This window comes from Vicugna pacos, chromosome 1 (assembly GCF_048564905.1).
Source record: "Vicugna pacos chromosome 1, VicPac4, whole genome shotgun sequence".
NCBI lineage: Eukaryota > Metazoa > Chordata > Mammalia > Artiodactyla > Camelidae > Vicugna > Vicugna pacos.
This window is the reverse complement of record NC_132987.1, coordinates 52,081,157-52,102,279: the sequence shown is the minus strand read 5'-3', so window position 1 is coordinate 52,102,279 and position 21,123 is coordinate 52,081,157. Positions and strand designations below refer to the sequence as shown.

The following is a 21,123-nucleotide window of genomic DNA, read 5'->3' as shown; positions in this document are numbered from 1 at the left end:
TGGGGAAGGGACTGACTGCAAAGCGGAACAAGGGAACATTTTGGGTGATGGAAATGTTTTGTATTTTCATAGTGGTAGTGGTTATATGACTGTATTCAATTGCTGAAACCTAAAATGGATAAAGTTGGAGGGGGGTGTAATTAGGTTTATTTATTTTTTTAATGAAGGTACTGGAGATTGAACCCAGGACCTCGTGCATGCTAAGCACGAGCTCTACCACTGAGCTATTACCCTCCCCCTTAAAATGAATAAAGTTTATTGTCAGAAATTATGCTTTGATAAAGTTGGGGGGAGTGTAGTACCTAATAGAATGCCAGTAGATAAGACATTAACATGATGTTTAGTTACTAAGCAATCTTCTAAAGGGTCACTAGCAAAAGGATTTTAAAGAAACTTCCAGAGCCCACATTCAACAGGAAAAAAAGTCTTTCTCCACAGGGTTAGAGTAAGATGGGATGTCACAGTGTGAGGTTTCCGAGGTTCTGGTGCACTGAAGCAGTAATTCATGGTTCAGCCATGTTCTCACTGCTGTGGCAGCTGAGACTGATTCATAACTTGGGTTTACCATTTACTCAAAATCCCAGACATACTTCTCTATTGTTAAATTTCATGTGGCTCCCTATTTTTGATTGAAAATCATTTCACTGCTGCAAAGTATGAGGTATTTTCATGAAATGCAAAATGTTTATCACTGAATGAAGGCAGCAGTAAAACTTGATATTTCATGAAAGATTTTGATTCTGACTGATTACATGCTGTTGGAATGTGACCACTGTATTTTATCTTTCAGGAACTGTGGAGTTTATTATGGACTCAAAGCACAATTTCTACTTCATGGAGATGAATACAAGGCTGCAAGTGGAACATCCTGTTACTGAGATGGTCACAGGAACTGACTTGGTGGAATGGCAGCTTAGGGTGGGAGTGTTTTTTCTGTTAAAGATCAGTGTTGAGAATATGAGATACCTCCTAAGAGGAAGTATCACTTTGGGCAAGGGTTCAATCCTTGGTGGTTGTCATGAGGATAGGAAAATGGGAGGTTAAAGGTGACAGTACATTTGATGCTGTGACATTGTTGTCACTTTATGGACTGATTCCTAACTTGTCACTTACCATCTTTTCCCCTTAGACATGGGGCAGCCAGAAGATGAGCTCCTGCCACTGAGGCCTGCTCTTACCACATTGTCTCAACACAAAGCCTTCTGCTCTACCTGAGGCCACATCATTCAGGGCCAGGCCATCGTTAGATTTTAGAGGCAGGGCAGGTGCTGGTCAAGATGAGATGACCTAAAGAAGAGTTGGGAATGGTTTAGACCAACAGTGTTTCATGTGCAAGTGCGGACACACTGTTGCTGGGCCATGAAGGGATAAGCATAGCCATTGAGAGTAAATACTTAGAAAGTTTTAAACCATTCTGACTTCACTATGACACATCTACTATATTTTAGTGAAGTGTAAGTTTACAACTGTTCCTCACTGGCCTGAACCGGAGTTCTACAAAGCATATTCCGTCAAATACTAATAATAATATTTTAGTCTGTTTTGTTCTCTTTATTGAAAACAATAGGTTTTACAGCCTTTTCTCAATATAAAAAAAAAAATTTAAGTGGTATGAACATTCTTGATCTCTCTAGGATTCTTGGTTCTTTATATATCCTGAATCTAAATTATCTTTTCCATGTTGTGATGTTAAAGTCTTGACTATTTTCATCATTTTGTCTTTGTAGAACTTCTGAGGACAGTAATATGATATTCCTCTTGCTGGTTCTTTGGGAATGATTGGTGGTTTTAATTGACTTACAGGATTCTTCCGGGCCTCTGTAGCCTTGAAAGTAATGAAACCCAGGCATATCAGACTAGGAAATGTTACTAAGTATCAGGAAAACTGGAGCAGGTTTAGAGACTTTTGGAAACAGTGCATATGTTTTCAGAATTCAAAGAAGGATTTTTTTTTTCTGAAGCAATAATCAAGAGAGTCCTGAAATTTGAAATCATGAAGGATAAAAGATTTCCAAGGATTAAGGAGGAGAAAGCTTTTGGACATTAGACGGGACCGCAGACATTTATTTCTGCAACTCAAGAAATTTTAAGAGTTTTGAAGGCTCTTAGAAAAGGAATCAACTTTTATCATCTGGGAAAGGTTTCTAGAGCTTAGGGACACCATTGAACCTTGTTTACAAGGGTTCAAGGCACTTTGGAGTCTGGCTTCCAAGCATAGGTAAAACAAGGGATCTCACCATTTGGTGAGTCAAGAGTTCAAGCTCCAGGACCTTTCTCTGGAGTCACTGGCTTCCTGAGCGAGGGTGAAATGACGTGAGCACCCAGGCTGCAGTTGCAGGTGGTTAGCAGTGTCCACGGGAGGCTGGTGAAATGTCCAAGCTCCAAGGGTTCCAAAAAGTCAACGTCTAGAGCCCGGGAGAACCTGACACAGTTTTCCAAGTACTCAGCCTTTTCTGGGCCTAGATAGAGACCAGTTTCAGAGGAAAACAGGCAGATAAACCAGGTTAAAGTAGGGCTATGTAGTCAGAAATCAGATCACATCTTAGAATATGGTCATTCTTCAATGAATCTGTACTTGAGTCTGGGCTGGGAATATGTAAAACCCCTGTGTTGGGAGCAGGTCTAAGCTGGAGGGATGAGGACTGGTGAAACAAAACCTCCTCTCACTGTCAATATGGCAGCTGTTTTGGGTCAGTATTTTCTCTTTACTGTTGTATGTTACATAATAATGCTATATATTCAGACAATATTGTTACACCTACTTTACCAACAGCCCGGAGTTGCTTTTTGCCATATTTACCTCCATGTTACATAATACAAATAAATCTTCACAGGTAGAATTGAAGCCTCAAAAAAAAAAAAAGAATATAGTCATTCTTTTTTATACTAAAACAAATAGAATTCTTTATTAAAACATTAAAGAGTATTTTATTTTAAAGGATAAGAATGAAACGATGATAGCTAACACGACATAGTGATTATTATATGCCAGGCATTTTTCTCTGAAGCATCAAGAGGTTAAAGAAGCTTACCCAGAATATGAATATGCCCATAACAGGGTAAATGTAGAGACAGAATTTGAACCCAGGCAGTATGGCTGTAGTCTATGGTTCCAAACACTGTGCCATAAAGGCATTCAGCTTAGTTCATTTTCCTTTCATTTTTAACTGTTGTGGTTCCTGATTTTTCTTATTTATAGATTTAAAGAGATGAAACCTTTGCCTGTTTTATGCTTACCTCTTTAGTTCAGTGTACTGCTGAGCTAGAGTTTTTTCCCTGTATCTTTTACCATCTCAGTTTATCTTTTTTTTTTTTCTTCTTGGGAAAAACTTAAGGGGAGAGTAAAGAGAGTGACAGTGTGCCCTACAATAGCCTTTTCCAAATTATACTAGTTGAAGAGAGAGATTTGTTGTATTGATATATAAAAGCCAAAATAATGATAATAATAATAAGCCAAATAATAACAGTGATAAACAATACTGATCACCCTGTTTAGAGTCTGATATCTTGCAATATTCATAAACATAACAACGTCTTTAAAACATGTTCCCCAGTCTGTTTTGCTCTATTACTCACTTGGTGATGAAGTTTACAAAGATGATTAATGCCACACTTTAGCCATAGTTGTAAATATAGTCCTAAACACCAAGTAATAATTTACTGCAAAAAAAAGATTGATTTGGTAACTGAGTACTAATGTTTTAAATGAAAACTAAGAATATCTTGCCAGTGAGAAATTTTAGTTTTGATTATATTGAAAAATAATTGATATTTATAATTTAGTCATCAGTTTGCCTGTTTTCTCTATAACTGTAAAACCCATTGTAATTAATGTATTATTTCCAAGCTGCATCTGTTTTTTTTTTTAACATTTTTTTATTGAGTTATAGTCGTTTTACAATGTTGTGTCAAATTGCAGTGTAGAGCACAGATTTTCAGTTATACATGAACATACAATATATTCATTGTCACATTTTTTTTCGCTGTGAGCTACCATAAGATCTTGTATATATTTCCCTGTGCTATGCAGTATAATCTTGTTTATCTATTCTTGCATCTGTTTTTAACATTTTTTATTGATTTATAATCATTTTACAATGTTGTGTCAAACTCCAGTGTAGAGCGCAAATTTTCAGTTATATGTGAACATACAAATATTCATTGTCACATTTTTTTCTCTGTGAGCTACCATAAGATCTTATGTATATTTCCCTGTGCTTGCATCTGTTTTTAAATCTGTTTTTGCTTTTGTCCAATACTCAAGTGGGTAGATAAAATAATAGTTTTTATTTAGCTTTATTATTAAGTCCAAATGTCCATTTTATATAGGAAAAGACAAGACCATCAAATTAGTCTCATAGCCACTGTAAGATGGATTTTCATAAGACCATGTACTCTTCTTTTACCAGGTTGCAGCAGGAGAGAAGATTCCTTTGAGCCAGGAAGAAATAACTCTGCAGGGCCATGCCTTTGAAGCTAGAATATATGCAGAAGATCCTAATAATAACTTCATGCCAGGAGCTGGACCATTAGTGCATCTCTCTACCCCTCAAGCCGACCTTTCCATAAGGATTGAAACTGGTGTACGGCAAGGTAAAGTGAAATAAAATAAAAATTCTTGGTTTTAGAAAACTTTAAATACATTATTGTTTTTGAATGGGGGTCTTTTCCCTGTGTTTTGTGGAAATGCCTAGTGTGTTTTTAAATAAAGGATTTAATTGATTTCTCATTAATCTTTACTTTTTTCTCAGGAATAGTTATTTTTAAAAAATAACTAGTATTTTTAAGCAGTACTATCTTTTTTAAACTAATATTTCTTTAATTTTGAGCAGTTGCTTTTTTTTCTTTCTTTGCTCTCTTTTTTTGAAATGCAGCAGCACTTAGTCAAACCTAAGCAAAAAATATTTTGTGTGTACTGCTTTCCATTTTTACTTTGCATAGTTCCAAAAATGATTTAAGGTGACTGATACCTGGTATGCCCAAGTCATTCTGCCTTCAAGATACTGAAAGTCAAGCTGGAGAATTCAGTAAAAATAAGTTCAGTTCAAGCTAAACAATAGTAAAAGAAAGAAAGAAAAGTAAAAAAAATCGTGCACAAGAGCTGTCACAGTTCACATATGATTAATTACAATGGTCAAAACTAAATTATTTAGCACTTACTATGTACAGGTGCTGTTCTGGGTGATTTTTCTACATGGGCTCCTTTAACTATGAGAACTACCCTATGAGTAGGTGTCATTATCATCCCCATTTTCCAGATGAGGAAACCAGGCACAGAGAAGTGATTTATTCAAGATCACCCTTGGAGCCAAGATTCAGACCCAGGCATTCTGAAGACATTCCAGCTCCAGGGTCTGCCGTCTGAGTCACCACTGTCTCTTGCCACCTTAGTTGCCACAGAAGTTAAACAGATGGTGAGAGAGAAAATATAGCAATTCGCACAATTAATAGGTTATGTTAGCCTGATATAGTCAGGACACGTTTCTAAGAGGAAACCTGGAGTGGATTTGAGTAGGCAGATTTAACTGCATACATAAAAGTGAAGAAAAGAGGACTTAACTAAAGGTGTGTTCAAAGATCTGTAAGAAAATATGTGGCTGGAGAAAAGGGTTTAGGATAGTGAGTAGTTGATGTGGCTGGAGATAATAGAATGAGAGCAGATCGTTTCGGTCTTGAAAGCCAAAGTGAAGAATTAGGACTTCTTTTTGTTTTGTTTTGAGTTATAGTCAATTTACAATGTGTCAATTTCTGGTGTGCAGCACAATTTTTCAATCATACATGGATATACATATATTCATTTTCATATTCGTTTTCACCATGAGCTACTAGAAGATCTTATATATATTTCCCTGTGCTGTACAGTATAAACTTGTTTATCTATTCTATGTATACCTGTCAGTATCTACAAATCCTGAATTCCCAATCTGTCCCTTCCCACCCTTTTCCACCCTGGCAACCACAAGTTTGTGTTCTATGTCTGTGAGTCTGCTTCTGTTTTATATTTAAATTCATTTATCTTTTTTTTAAGATTCCACATATGAGTGATATCATATGGTATTTTCCTTTCTCTTTCTGGCTTACTTCACTTAGAGTGACATTCTCCAGGGAAATCCATGTTACTACAAATGGCATTATATTGTCTTTTTATGGCTGAAGAGTATTCCATTGTATAAATATATCACAACTTCTTTCTTCAGTCACCTGTCAGTGGACATTTAGGTTGTTTCCATGCCTTGGCTATTGTAAATAGTGCTGCTATGAACGTTGGGGTCAAGTGTCTTTTTGAATTAGGGTTCCTTCTGGATATAAGCCCAGGAGTGGGATTGCTGGATCATATGGTAAGTCTGTTTTTAGTCTTTTAAGGACTCTCCATACTGTTTTCCACAATGGCTGCACCAAACTGCATTCCCACCAGCAGTGTAGGAAGGTTCCCTTTTCTCCACAGCCTCTCCAGCATTTATCATTTGTGGACTTTGGAATGATGGCCATTCTGACTGATATGAGGTGATATCTCATTGTAGTTTTGATTTGCACTTCTTAATTAATAATACTGAGCATTTTTTCATGTGCCTGTTGGTCATTCATATGTCTTCATTGGAGAATTGCTTATTTAGGTCTTCTGGCCATTTTGGGATTGGATTGTTTGTTTTTTTCTTATTAAGTCATATGAGCTGTTTGTATATTCTGGAGATCAAGCCTTTGTCAGTTGCATCATTTGCAAATATTTTCTCCCATTGTGTAGGTTGTCATTTTCTTTTGCTTACGGTTTCCTTTGCTGTGCAAAAGCTTGTAAGTTTAATTAGGTCTCAATTGTTCATTTTCGCTTTTTTTTCTATTTCTTGGGTAGACTGCCCTAGGAGAACATAGCTGAGATGTATGTGAGACATGTTTTGCCTATGTTTTCTTCTAGGAGGTTTATTGTGTCTTGTTTTATGTTCAAGTCTTTAATCCATTTCAAGTTTATTTTTGTGTATGGTATGCGGAAGTATTCTAACTTCGTTGATTTACATGCTGCTGTCCAGTTTTCCCAACACCATTTACTGAAGGACTTCTTTTTCGTTGTGGATTTTGTTTTGGGGGAGGGGAGGTAATTAGGTTTACTTTTTTTTTTTTTTTTTTTTAGTTTAATGGAGGTACTGGGGATTGAGCTATACACTCCCTCCATGGAATTAAGACTTCTTAATAATAAGTTGGCAGAATTTTGAGACCTCTGGCTAACCCACAGCAAGATTTTAACTTAACAGCAAAACATCATAGAAAAGAGGGAACTTATAATAGAGAAGAAATAATCTGTGAGGAAGCAAAGCTTGCAGTATAATTTAATAAAGGTGCTCAGAGGATAACAGAGATACAATTATGAAAAGGACTCCCAGATTCACATCCTAACACTGGAAAGGATAATCTAGGCCAGGAAGCACCCCCCAACCCCTCTTTTGTGTTCCCTGAGTCCCCTGTGTGTTCTTGTGCATTGCCCTTTTATACTATCTTACAGTGATCTTTTACTCCTTGTCTAGTTTCTCCATTAGACTATAAGAATTTTAAGGGAGGGATTCTGTCTTCCATCTTATATTTGCAGGACCTTGCTCAAGCCTAGGCCTAGAAGGTGGTCAGTATGTTTGAGTAGGTGAGTGGATGGACGGATGGGTGGATGGATAAGGGAGTGTAATCTAACTCCTTGATTCTATAGATGGAGACTCTGGGGTTCAGAGGGGTCAAGTGATGTGCCAAAATCACAAAAAGTTCCTCGAACAGCATTCCTTATAACTTCTGGCTTGAACCATTTCTTACCAATGAGATGTGCATGGTTCAGATTCTCTGAGACTCTGTCATAATAGTGATAGCTGTTCCTGTTTATCAGCTCTGCCTGGTGTAGCGTTTAGCACTTGATTGTCAATCCTCCCAACAAGCCTGCAGGATAAAGGAATTATTATCCTTATTTTTCTGGTGAGGAAACTGAGGGTGTGGAGGGACGAAGTGCTAAGGACAAAGTGGCTGTAATCTGAGAGGGTGAAGGGAGTTTGCACCAACTTCCAAAATGAGAAGTGAAAAGAAGGTTTTAAAGAATGGATGGAGAAAACCAGCCTGTGTGTCAGTGAATGACTCTTTTAGGTCCTGGTGCTCTTGGGTGGTCGTAACCTCCTTAGACTTCTAATAAGTGTTTAAGCCCCTGTAAGCCTTGATTCCTCATGAATAAAATGGTGGTAATGATCTCTATCATGCAGGAGTCTGTGAAGATTAAGTGTGAAATGTACCTGAAGCCCCAGGAGAATGTCTTGCTTATCATATTTTATCCCTTTAAGTTTTGAGTGGTTACTGTGGTTTTTCAATTTCAGGAGATGAAGTTTCCATGCATTATGACCCAATGATTGCAAAGCTGGTTGTGTGGGCTGCAGATCGCCAGGCAGCCTTAACGAAACTGAGGTACAGCCTTCGACAGTACCATGTGAGTGACCCTGATGCTCTCTGTCTATCTACAGCCAAGCATATCTTGTCACAAACAAAATAATTTCACGTCAGAGGATTTTCCATTGATCAGAATAGAGTTTGAGGACTTCCTGATTTCAGCTAGAAAAGAAAGATTACAAGACAAAACTACTAGCATCAGTGATAACTTCAGTGAGACCCAATATGCAATTCCTATTCATCCTGTAGATAAGCCCAGCTACACAAGTACGGCCTATAGTCTAGTGTTACTTTCTCCAAAGGAAAAGAATTATTTTCAGTTTTATCCATTTGTTGGAATTTGTTGCTTTTCTGTAGCACATTAATTTCCTTGGTGCAGTAGGTCCCATACGACACTGATTTAGCTTCATAGAAGGATTTCTTATTAACCTATGATATGCACATTATTATATGTCATGAATTTGATCAAACCTCTGATCTCTGGCTCCACCCTCACTGGTCTCCTTGCTGTTTAGACACACCCAGCATGGAACCATGTGTTCCTGTTCTGTCTTCCAGAATGTTCTTCCCCTACATAATCCCAGGACTCCCTCCTCACCATCCTCCAGCCCTGCTCACCGTGATCCTCAGAGTCCTTCATAGGCAACCCTATTTAAAACAGGATGCTTTGCTGTTCTCTGTCCCTTTGGCCAGCCTTATTTTTCTTCCTATGACTTGACATTATATTAGATATTAGTTTATGGGTATTATTTTTTATCTGTCCCTAAAATGTAAGTTCTGTGAGGACAAGGACTTTGTTTTGTTTTTCACTGTGTCCCCAGTACCTGGGTCTGGGCCTGGCACCTAAAAGATGCTCAGTAAATGGGTATTAAATAAATGAATGAATCCAGGTCTCAGATAGCTGGTTTTACTGTGGATCTCATTTATTGAGTGGACTTGAGTTAATTTTATACCTTTTTAATTTTTATGTCTGTGTCAGATACGGATTTTAGTTTTGGAAGGAAGCTCTTTTCAGGTCATGCAATCCTACCTTCTCCCTAGTGTAGCAGTCCTACCCTCTGTTTGCAGTCTTCCTATTTTGTGGGGTGTTCTGAGCGGCAAGTCTTCAATATCTTGCAAATAAATCTCTTAATAAGTTTCTTAACATTTAACTTGCTTTCCTAACCTAAGTCAATTAAATGTCTCCATGCTACCTACCCAGCAGCATTTCCTGCATCCTCTTTATCCTAGTAAATTAACGTAGTGTTAAGTGCAGGTGTATAGTGATGGTGACGTGAGTGGTTTTGTTTTGTTTTGTTTTTCCTGAGAGTTATTCATAGTAGAAAATACTAGGAAGAGCAGGTGCAATAGAAATGTGTTCTGAATATGTTGTTTCCACACTCACTGGGAATGTGGGCTTTTTCCCCCTAGATCGTTGGACTGCACACCAACATTGACTTCCTTCTCAGCCTTTCTGGCCACCCAGAGTTTGAAGCTGGGAATGTGCACACTGATTTCATCCCTCAACATCGAAAAGAACTATTGCCCGGTCGGAAGGCCACAGCCAAAGAGTTTTTATGCCAGGCAGCTCTGGGTCTCATCCTCAAGGAGAAAGCTATGTCTGATATTTTCAAAACTCAGACACAAGGTACAAGAATGCTTGTCTCTTTCCTCTGCTTATCAAGATTTTATGAATAATTATTGAACATGCTTTTCTTTCTTTATGTCACTCCTGCCTCCCTTTTCTGCTCTCAGTGCTTGACACCATCCTTTGCTAATGTGTATTTTAGTGTGAAGTAGAGCTGTTCACAAAACAAGGATGCACCCTTAAACACTAACCCATTAAATAGAAGGTAACTAATCACCCAACAATGTAGAGATGGACTTCTTTTCAGGCAAACACTAGTTCTCCCCGTATCCCATTCCAGCTTTTTTTTTTTCTGTTTTTTCAAATTTCCTTCCAATTTCTTTTATTCACCACTCCTTGTGGCCTACTCTGTTGTATCCTTTGTACCTGCAGCAACTTCCTTGCTCCTGGAGACTCAGATTCTCCTTGGGTTACCCATAATTTATTGTTATTTCCTTCTTTCTTTTTCCATTTTGCAATCAAATTTCTGACTCTAAAGACCTAGGAACTTCTCCATCGTATCACAGAATCTGAACACAGGGAGGACTATAGCAGAGACTCATCCCGGCAGCCACACACAAATGCAGCCCTGCTTCAGCCTCCTCCTAGCACCTCAGGAAGCTGGAAATTCATAATGAAAATTCATTAAGTTTATTACCCTTACAGTCAGTTTTCCGTTAAGAAGTTCTTCCCTCTGAATTGAGCAAAATATGAGCTCTCTCAGACTTGCTCCGTAACGTTTACTCAGGCTAACTGATCTTTGGAGCAAACAAAAAAAAATTGAATCTGTTTATCCCATCATCATTATTGGGATTATTATATTATTATAGGATCCCATTGTTAGGATCTTTAATTTCTAGACTCATTCAAGAAAGTGATATTGAAAATGTAGTATATAAGTTTGTCTTTAAGAGATTTATTCTCTGGACTCATTTTGCCATTTTACATTAAATAAATGCATCTAAATACACTCCATATGATACTCCTAAGCCTGAATTTAGCATTTTTAGAAAGGAGTGTCCTTTTACTCTCACTTACCTTTTTAAAATTTATAACCAGCACAGATAGGAGTTTCAGAATAAATTGCTTTAATTTGGCTATGCTGGATATGGTCCAGCAGCACTGTACACGCAAATGTCTCTGGGGTGGACCAGCAACAGAAGAATAAAAGAGGCCAGGTGAAGGAAAAATAGTGAGTGGTAGAGATTTGGATGACCTGGAGTGCATTTGCCCTGTCAAAGGGGTGACCACTATACAGCTTAGGCCACCAGAGAATGAGACTTTAAGCTGAAAATACTCTGATTTTTCAAGAGAAACTGGATTTTTTTTTATATGGAATTTCCTGAGACGTAAATGAAAGTATCTAATTTAAATTTAAAGCAATGAATAGAACAAAGAAAACACATTTGAGCTGCCAGTAAAGGACCTGTGTTTTATGTTTTCTTTTGTGAGGTATAAATTTGGTAGGGTTGATGTTCATATATTTGTTGTTGAATTTAAAAAATTTTTTTTAGATCAGTATTCTCCTTTTGCATCCAGCAGTGGAAGAAGACTGAATATCTGTTACACCAGAAACATGACTCTTAAGGATGGTAAAAACAGTAAGTAATGTTTTATTAAAAGAGAAATGTGCTTCATAGAAATAGATCACATTTACCTGAAAAAAAAAAAAAAACAATTCAGCCTGGCTGCAATCAGTCAATTACGTTTTTTAACATCCCTAGCCTAAACTTTGGAAGGAAGTATGCCAAAATAAAAGAATTGATTTGCTCTGGGTAGAGTTAATGGTATTTGTTTTTCTTGTTTATGCTTTTCCATATTTTGTAAATATTTTTTAAAACATGTCATAAAACATACACAGCAAAATGACTAAAATGAAATATGCCAAAACATCAGTGAGTTTTCTGTCAGATGGTGGGATCTGAGGTAGCCTTTTTTCCCCGTTTCTTTGTACTTTCTTAGCTTTGAAATTTTTCTTCAATGAGAACGTATTACTTTTAAACAAGAAAAATAATAACCAAAACTACTCTGGGGAAGGATTACCCATTGCTCAGGCACTGTTTCAGGTGGAAGTGGGTTACTAAAGAGCTATAATTTATTAATGTTATCACGTGTAAATTTTTATCTTCATAACAACTTAATGAAGAAGAGTCACTGTTATACCCACATATTGCTGATGAAACTGAGGCTTGGGAAATGTAATAACTTAATGAAGGCTAGTTAGTGTCAAAGCCAAGATTGACACCCATTCTTTCTGACCTTGACTCCTGTGCTATTTCTACCACTTTTCCAGTGGAAAAATGATTTTTGATTGCAAACTAATTTGAGTAGGCTTAGAATAGGCCCTGATTTATTGTAACTGAAGGTAGAAGAGGCTGACACCTAAGCCAGAAGGCAGTTTATAAACTATGGCTGAAACAGTGTACCAGAGGGACCAGAATCCTGTAGTAGCAGATGGCTATATTCCTTCTGCTGCAGGACAGTTTGCCTGGGAAGCCAAATGGGTGCAGAGTCAGAGCTGGGAGGGTTAGATAACCTTGAATGTGAGATGTCACTGAACTGTGATAGCTCCATTATAAAGATATACGTACTAGGTAGAGCAGAATCCTCCTGCCAGCTCATCACAGCATCCTCCTCCCTGGACAGAGTAGAAATTTCTTTACCTCAGATCTTTGTAGACATCCACTCACTTGTTAACAGATTCTTTCTTCACAGAAATTGATTGGGTTATAGCTCTTTAGGTATTTTTTCATTCTGAGCCCAGATGGTCTTTGCCCTAAGTGCATTGAGTACATGGAAGGAAAGTTTGCAGACATTTCTTATAAAGTAGCATTTTGCAAATGGTTAACATATCTGCTGATGTGTTTATTTATTTTACCTTAAAAAAATAGTCTTCAAAATCTGGGCATATTTTACTGTGGACTCCTGTATGCTGAATACAAGTATCAACAGCAGAGTTTCAATGGCCTCTTCAACCTAAATTAAACAGAAAAGTCACGCGTAATTAAAATTCAGATGAGCCAACTGTGTTATTTGGCACAGAGACTCTGATCAGTGTTTTGAATTATATTGCACTTCCTGGAATTTTTTTTAAATTTTAAAATAAATAAGTATATAATCAAAAAACCAATATGAGTGCTGTTCACTACATCCTTTTGGTAATACTTTTGAACAGTAATCCAGGACTGAATGTAACATCTTTCAGAAATGTTGTGGTGAGTGTTTAATAAATGCTAATCAGCAGTGACCGTGGTTGACTAAGAGAATGTGCCAAGCAGGAACTCTAAGGACCCAAAAGCATTTGTGAGTCTAAAGTAGAACCAACTCCTAATGATCTCAGTGAAAACGATCCAGTATTTTAAATATTCAAGGCTTGAAAAATAATCTTCCTTTGTTACTATGGCTATGTGTCACAGAACCCTGCTCTACCCTTACTAATAATAGCTAAGATTTATTGAGTGTTTGGTATATGTCTGACACTGTGTTAAGCACTCTCTATGGATTATTTCATTTGCATTTTCAGAATAGGCCAATGAGACAGTTTTATTATTAGTGTCATCTTTATAAATTGGGAATTAAGGCTTAGAAAGACTAATAATTTTCTTAAAGTTGCACCAGAAGTAATTGATGGAGCCAGAATTTGAACCCACACTCCAGGGTACATGCACTTAACCTAATTTTAAGCATAGTACCCCATGCTACACTTATATGCCTTATTAAATACATAAGAGGATGTTTAAGGTTCTCTTGTAGGGGGTCAAGAGATGTCTAAAGGAGGAATGAACAAGCCCAGTTACTCTGTAATATATAAAAGAATTTAGAGTTTTCCTGGCAATGTTTTTACTATGATTCTGTTGACATCTGCCAGTTAAATACTTTTCATACTTTATAAATGGAAAGAAAACTGATATGGTGTAATTAGATGTATTTTCTCTTAACAGAGTTTAAAGATATCAACGAAATATAGGGTGAAGAAGTTTCATTCATTCATACATTCAATACAAAGTTTTTGGGAAAAAAAAGATATTCTGAATAATGCAAAGAAGAGAGAAAAAAGATATAAGGAATTTACCATTTGGCAAGGGGAGAAGTGTATATGCTGGCAAGTTGGATGGTGTAGTGGTTAATAATGCAGGTCCTGGAGTTAGACTCTGTGGGTTTGAATTTTGGCTCTCCTCTTGTCTGACTCTTGGGCAAGTCACACACTCTCAGCATCAGGTGTCCTCAACCATAAATGGGGGATGGTAGTGGCAGTTACTTCCTTAGGTTGTTGTGTATGTTGAATGAGACAACACATGTAAAGGAATTAGCTCACTGTATGGCCTCTAGCAAGCAGTCAGTAAACAGTAGCTGTTATTGTCATCATCATCATCATTATTAAACTATCCCCTTGCTACTATGGAAAGAACAAAGTAGATATGTATGTCACATTTAATCTTAAAAAAGTAGGTTACAGAACAATATGTATAACAATATCCTATTCTTATAAAAGGAAAAAATAAACTTGTACATTTTAAAAGGTCTGAAAGGATTCGTGCATTAAAGAGTTTAACAGTGGTACATCTGGGCAATAGAGGGCTTTCACTTTTTCTTTTGTATATTTCAGTATTTGACTTTTGTGAATATTTGAAATTTTTAAAAGCAGCTGATAAAGGGAAAAAATCTATCATAAAATAGATGAGGGGAGAATCATAGTGAAGTCTGAATGTTCAGAAAGAGAACTCATTCCACCTAGACAGACTCTTCCCAAGGACAGTGAGTGCGTGATATGAGCAGTGAGTGGGGTCTCAGTCGGTATGGCTGGGGACCAGCAGCGTGTGAAGGAGGAGCATGAGCAAAGAGGCACGATTTCAGGGAAGGCTAGAGACATATATGGAGAATATTAGTTGGCCCATTTTCCCATTTGTTTGGGACACAGGACTGTGTAGAAGAATGGTGGGAAATAAAACTAGGAGTTTGGTGCCTTCCATAGCATGCTAGGCCAAGTATTTTGAATGGGGGGGGGGGCATTCTGGGAAGCATCAGCTGGAAGGGCTGGGACTGGAAGCAGGAAGTTCCGGGAAAACCTCCTCAGAGTCAGCCAGGCTGGAGGATGGGGGCCTGAATCAGGGTAGAGCAATGGAAATGGAAAGGAAGAAATGTAGAGGACAGGTCCTTAAAGGGAAGAATTTGGCCACTTTATGGTAACTACTGGAGGTGGAAATCAAAGAAGGATGAGGCAAGAATGACAGGTTATAAACCTGGATGACAAGGAGAATGATGGTGTCAGTTATCAAGCTCACAGGTCAGCAGGGAAAGCAGGAGGAAGGAGAGATGATTTGTTGGACCCACCATGTTTATTTAAGATGTCAGTGGAGGATCCTGTGGGGAGTGACTTAACTGGAGTTCTAGAGAAGGAAGGTCAAGGCTAGAGACAGACTTAAGCTGGCAGCATCCAAATGCTGGTTGACGTGTCAGGAGTAGATGAAATGACTTTGGTCTGTGTTCTCCACCCCACAAAATTTCCATCTCCTAGGATAGTCTTTAACCTATTCTGTCTTCACATGATAATATGAATGTATTGTATATTATATTTGTATAGTCTGTTACAGTTTATAAAGTACTTTCACTTTCAATTACTGTTACATTCTTATACCCAATTAATGGACCAGAATAGATCAGAAAATCAAGACTCAGAGGTGACCATGCCCCAGATGGCAGATTTGAGTCTTAAGTCAAAACTTCTCTTACTCAATTAATAACATTTCCTACTATGACACAACTGCCTTTCTTGTTGAGGGGGAAATATATGAAATGTCTTACAATCTTAAAAAAGCTGAAACTCCAATTTTAAAAAAGAAAAGTTTGAAATTCACCATTATTGAAACCTGTTTAATTTTTTTTTCAAGTCTTTATTGCCAGAGAGTTAGAAGATGTTGACGTCCCTAACAACTAGTTATCCTTAGGTTGAAAGTGAGGTTTGCAGAATCTCAGTTACTGAATAAATGAATGTCTTCTAATTTTTCTTCAATTTCCCCCCTTTTTCCATAAAGATGTAGCCATAGCTGTAACATATAACCGTGATGGGTCATATAGCATGCAGGTAAGCCTTCTTGGTTTCGTTCTACAGTTCAGAGCTAAATCTGGTCTCTCTCATACTGAGTAGAGTCTTTTTTCACTCTCTACTTTCTCTTAAGCCATTAATTATTTTGACTGTAGTTAGGAGAATGTTATGTGCTTTCATTTCAGACCAATTTGGAGAAATTATCCCCTATACAGTTTATGAATATCTACTCAGTTTGGCTGTGATTTCCTTAAGAATAAAAATGTGGTAAAATAATAATAACAACAGCAGCAGCAGCAGCTTTGAATCAGACACTTAACAAGCCCCTAAAGTATGTGCATACGTTTACATCTAAAGCAGCAGTTTGCAAACTTTTTGGTCTGAAGGCTTCTATATACTCTTAAAATTTACTGGGACTCCCCAGAGAGCTTTTGTTTGTGTTAGTTACATTTATTTAATATTTACCATTTAAAAAATTGCTCTGAGCAAAAAAAAAAAAATTATTATTTTAATGTATTTTTAAAAATAAACATAATATATAAACTATAGAGATTAGAGGCATTAAATACATTCACATTGTTGGGCAACCATCACCACCATCCATCCACAGAAGTTTTCTTCTCTTGCAAAATTGAAATTCTGTACCCATTAAACAGTAAGAGCCCATTCCCTCTTCTCCACCTGCTCTCTCCAGGCCCCTGACAATCACTATTCTACCTTTTGTCTCTGTACATTTGACTATTCTAGGTACCTCATGTAAGTTGAATCATTCAGCATTATTCTTTCTGTAATTGGCTAATGTCACTTAGCCTAATGTCTTTGAGGTACTTCATGTTGTAATATATGTCCGAATCTCCCTCCTTTTTAAAGCTGAATAATATTTCATTGTTTGGATATACCGTACTATTTATTTCTTCATCTATCGATGGACAGTTGGGTTGCTTCCAGCTTATGCCTGTTGTGAATAATGCTGGTGTGAACATTGATATACAAATACCTCTTCAAGACCGTTTTCAATTCTTTTGGGTATATAACCAAAGAAGTAGAATTACTGGATCATATGGTAATTCTATCTTTAATTTTGAGGGGAACTAATGTACTCTTCCATAGTGTCTGTACCATTTTGCATTCCCACCAACAGTGCACTGAAGTTCCAGTTTCTCCTCATCCCTCCTTGCCAACTTGTATTTTGTTTGTTTTGGTTTTTTTCTTTTTCTCCTTAAAAAAACTCCTGAGGTGTGTGAAGTTGCATCTCACTGTGGTTTTGATTTGCATTTCCACAATGACTTAAAATGTTAAGTATCTTTTCATATGCTAATTGGCTTTTTTTTTAATTTTCTTTTGAGAAATGTCTATTCAAGTTATTTGCCTTTTTTTTAATTGGGTTGAGTGGCAGGATAAACTGACAAAAGTTTAAAACCTAAGATTACACAAGCACATGTTGCATTAGCAATTAGAGGGATATTATAACATGTCCTACAGTCTAGAAAATTCCATGGTATGCTTGTGAGAGAATGAATGTTAAAAAAGACAAATGACATTCTATTATTATGAAGTAGTTTGACTCTGTGGAACCCTTAAAGGGGTTTTGGGGACCCCAGTGGATCTTAGTTTTTAAAAGTTCATTACACTGGCAAAATGAAATGCTAGGGGGGAGGGTATAGCTCAAGTGGCAGAGCTCATGCTTAACATGCATGAGGTCTTGGGTTCAATCCCCAGTACCTCCTCTAAAAATAAATAAAATAAACCTAATTACCTTCCTCCCCGCCCCCCCAAAAAGAAAAAGAAAAAAGAAAATACATGTATGAGGTTTTTTTTTAATGCCAAAAGGGTTAAAAAGCAATGTGAGAACTCAACTAAATTCCCATAGTAAGTACAAATTCAGAGACTAAAATAAATCATTTTTAGTATGAGGTAAGAAATTTCAAATCCTACAAAACAAATTTATCAGTAATGCACTTTAGATCCCCCAACACTTTGAGACACATTGGGTTTTTTTCTCTGAGATTCAGAAAAATGATGGAACATCTACCTCCTTTAGTATATGAGAGCTGCAGTTCTTTTGGTACCTCTAATTTAGGGACCCCTTCTTATCCCTTGGTAAATGATAAAGTAAATTGCAAATTTCTTCTCATCTGCTCATGAAACTACATTCACAAATTTAGAATGTGTTTCTGTGAATCATTAAACAAAACTGTTCCCAAACTAACCTTTATGTCCTGAGAATTCCACAAACATTCAAGTGGCTGTTTTAGTAGGTTACAAAGCAGAGTAAAATGTCATATTTAACTTAGGATAGGTGAAAACCAATGTATAAATACTGCAGTGTGACCTGTTTCACTTTAGCCTACATAATATATTTGAAAAGAATAGCCGCAGGACTCTGACACTGACATGGGAATTGAGGTGAAAAATAGAGAAGATTTCAATGGATTTTCTGTGTGTAAGGGAAATTTTTTTCTTGGTGTATATGTGAGAAAACATCCTTTAAAACAGTAAAGTTTCATGTCCTTTTGTCAGCTGTTTTGAAAGATTAAGTGTGAAATCTATTCTTCAGTACTCTGTCTGAGAGTAAGAAAATTGTGGTCAATCTTCAGCTAATTTATCTTCTTAAATCGTGACTGTAACCCATAAATTGGATCTACATGTTGGTGAGATAAAAGAAATCTATCTAATTATGTGCTTCTGGCTTTTTTCATTATTGACTTTGACACAGTAAAACTAAATTTGACTTTGGGTACTCAGAAATGAGTATTAACATATACTCAACTGAATTTTAATAATTTTGTTTACTTTGATTTGTATTTATTTTTTCCTTTTTTACTGCTATTCTTAGTGAACCTCTATCTGTTGCATTATGGTGCTGTAGATGTATAACCACTTTTTTTTTTTAATTATCTTAACTGCTGTTTCTTTCTAGAGTATTTTGTTTATGAATCTTAGGGGGAAATTTCCTACATAACTTAAAAAATTTTTTTTACCTACTACCTTTTGAAACTATTACTAGTAAAGAATTGATTTTGATTTTAGTTCTGTAGGATTGTTTGTTTATTTTAAGGATCTTACTTTTCTGTTTTTTTCAGATTGAAGATAAAACTTTCCATGTCCTTGGTGATCTTTACAGCGAGGGAGACTGCACGTACCTGAAATCTTCTGTTAATGGAGTTGCCAGTAAAACTAAGCTAATTATCCTGGACAACACTATTTACCTATTTTCCATGGTAGTGTCTCTTCTTTATAATAACACTATTGGAGTTTGGGAGAAAGTTGCTTGGCCAGAGGCATTCCACTGAGTTATTAGAAAGATCCTGCTTCCTTCGCACACTGCTGTGACCTTTTCTCTATTTCCCTTTCACTCTGTTTATTTGTCACATTCCCGCCTTCTCTAGTTCTCCATTCATCCCTTTTGTTCTCACATATTCTCACTGACAGACACATACTTTCTTCCTTTAATCCTCAAATACCCTAACCCTCTTGTCACAGCATATCTCCCTGCTTGGGGAGCAGTGTTCTCTCAGGGATTGATGCCTGAACACTAACGGTACCTACCTCATAAGGTTGTTGTGACAATCAATGACATAATAAATGTATAATTGTTAAGAACAGTTCCTGGCTTAGACTAAGCACTTGATAGTGGGGATACTGCTAAAAATGGCTTCCAGACAGTGCCTGTCTTTTACCAACAGTTATTAATTATTTTAATCCCCTGTGAGGCTTGTATGCTGTTATTCCTTTATAATAGAAGACGAAGACTGAGAGGGGTTTAGTAATTTGCTTAGGGTCACAAAGCTAGGTTAGAACCCTGGTATTAAAGGTGACTAATATTTAACATAGCTTGGAAAACAATCATGTGTACATCTATCAAAATTCATCAAAGTACATGTCTGGAATATGTGTAGTTTACGGAAACCATACCACAATAAAAGTGTTTTAAAAAAAAAGCAAAGCAATCATTACCTCAGGTATATTACTAAAGCTGCAGTGATAAGATCTTGATTTAATTCCCAGTTTATATTATATAAATATATATCCTATAAATATCATTTCTCTGTATAGGATGGAAATACTCAGATTGGCATTCCAGTCCCCAAATACTTGTCTTCAGTGAGCTCAGAAGGAACCCAGGGAGGTGCCATAGCTCCTATGACTGGAACCATTGAAAAGGTAATGACGTGAATGTATGTAGGACGATGCAGTAAGGCCTGATAAATGTCTTTGTTGAACTTTGTTTGTGTACCCTTTTCCCCTCTTTCTAAGTCTTGCTCACTGGAAAGCATCCATTTCAAGAAAACAAGAGGATTTTTATAGATTCCAGTTCTATATTACAGTTGAACTTTAATGAAAATACAATTTACCTAATTTATGATGAAGACTGTTCTTTGAAGTGGAAATTTTCATCAAAGTACAAGTTGTCTTTTTATGGTTACAGTGGAACATTCACCAAGCATTATCCAAAACATAAAAGGTATTGGTGAAGAACAGTGTAGTTCGGTGTTGGATGCAGTACATGTTCAGAGTTGAGGTCCATACTGATGTAACTTCAGTGATGATAGATCAGTAGTCTCCTTTTATATCCTTGAACACAGTAGAGTCCTCTCAAATGCATTTAAGTCATAAAAAATTCAACTGTATATTCTTGGTACCAACAAATAAAAGAAGAAGAAAGCAACCATTTAAATAGTGTGAGTGATTTCACCCACTATTCCCCTCTGGAGGTGTGTGCCCCCAAAGGTGACAGTGGACTCGGGGACTCGGATCTGCCTTTTGCTCATTCAGTCTCAGTTCCCACAGGCCTCTGGTAATCCCTGCCCAGGGTGTGCACAGGGTTTACGTTTAAAGGCACTTTTCAGACCACTGATTTCATCAAATGCTACTAATAAACATTGCCCAGTGTTGAGTGATTGTGGGACTTGCTGGCTGTTTCTCATTTTTCACAACTTTGGCTATACACATTGACTTTAGAACCTAACTCTATTGTGTGACGTTTCTAAAAACTCCCTGATAACCATGTTAACCAAGAAAGCAGTGAAACAGTGTGGGATATGTGAGTTCATTTATACCTGAAAATAGG

General features: G+C 36.9%; 1 protein-coding gene and 1 long non-coding RNA gene across 4 annotated transcripts in view; one reads left to right on the top strand and one right to left on the bottom strand.

The window, feature by feature from the left end:
• Nucleotides 1–21,123, top strand: part of MCCC1 (methylcrotonyl-CoA carboxylase subunit 1) — a 51,292-nt gene that overhangs the window by 28,010 nt on the left and 2,159 nt on the right. For both annotated transcript variants that reach the window (XM_006201063.2, XM_072961913.1), the window contains 8 exons: nucleotides 791–918; nucleotides 4,410–4,593; nucleotides 8,334–8,443; nucleotides 9,814–10,030; nucleotides 11,524–11,610; nucleotides 16,042–16,091; nucleotides 19,136–19,273; nucleotides 20,109–20,216. In XM_006201063.2, the coding sequence (XP_006201125.1) occupies nucleotides 791–918; nucleotides 4,410–4,593; nucleotides 8,334–8,443; nucleotides 9,814–10,030; nucleotides 11,524–11,610; nucleotides 16,042–16,091; nucleotides 19,136–19,273; nucleotides 20,109–20,216 (1,022 nt within the window). The remainder of the gene's footprint in view (nucleotides 1–790; nucleotides 919–4,409; nucleotides 4,594–8,333; nucleotides 8,444–9,813; nucleotides 10,031–11,523; nucleotides 11,611–16,041; nucleotides 16,092–19,135; nucleotides 19,274–20,108; nucleotides 20,217–21,123) is intronic.
• LOC140696512 (uncharacterized) lies at nucleotides 11,598–19,191 on the bottom strand. 2 transcript variants are annotated; one of them, XR_012072970.1, is made up of 4 exons: nucleotides 19,119–19,191; nucleotides 12,888–12,985; nucleotides 12,601–12,785; nucleotides 11,598–11,666 (listed from the first exon to the last, which is right to left on the bottom strand). It is a non-coding gene; the product is annotated as an uncharacterized lncRNA (long non-coding RNA). The 2 variants fall into 2 exon arrangements; XR_012072969.1 differs by having other exon boundaries at nucleotides 11,598–12,785.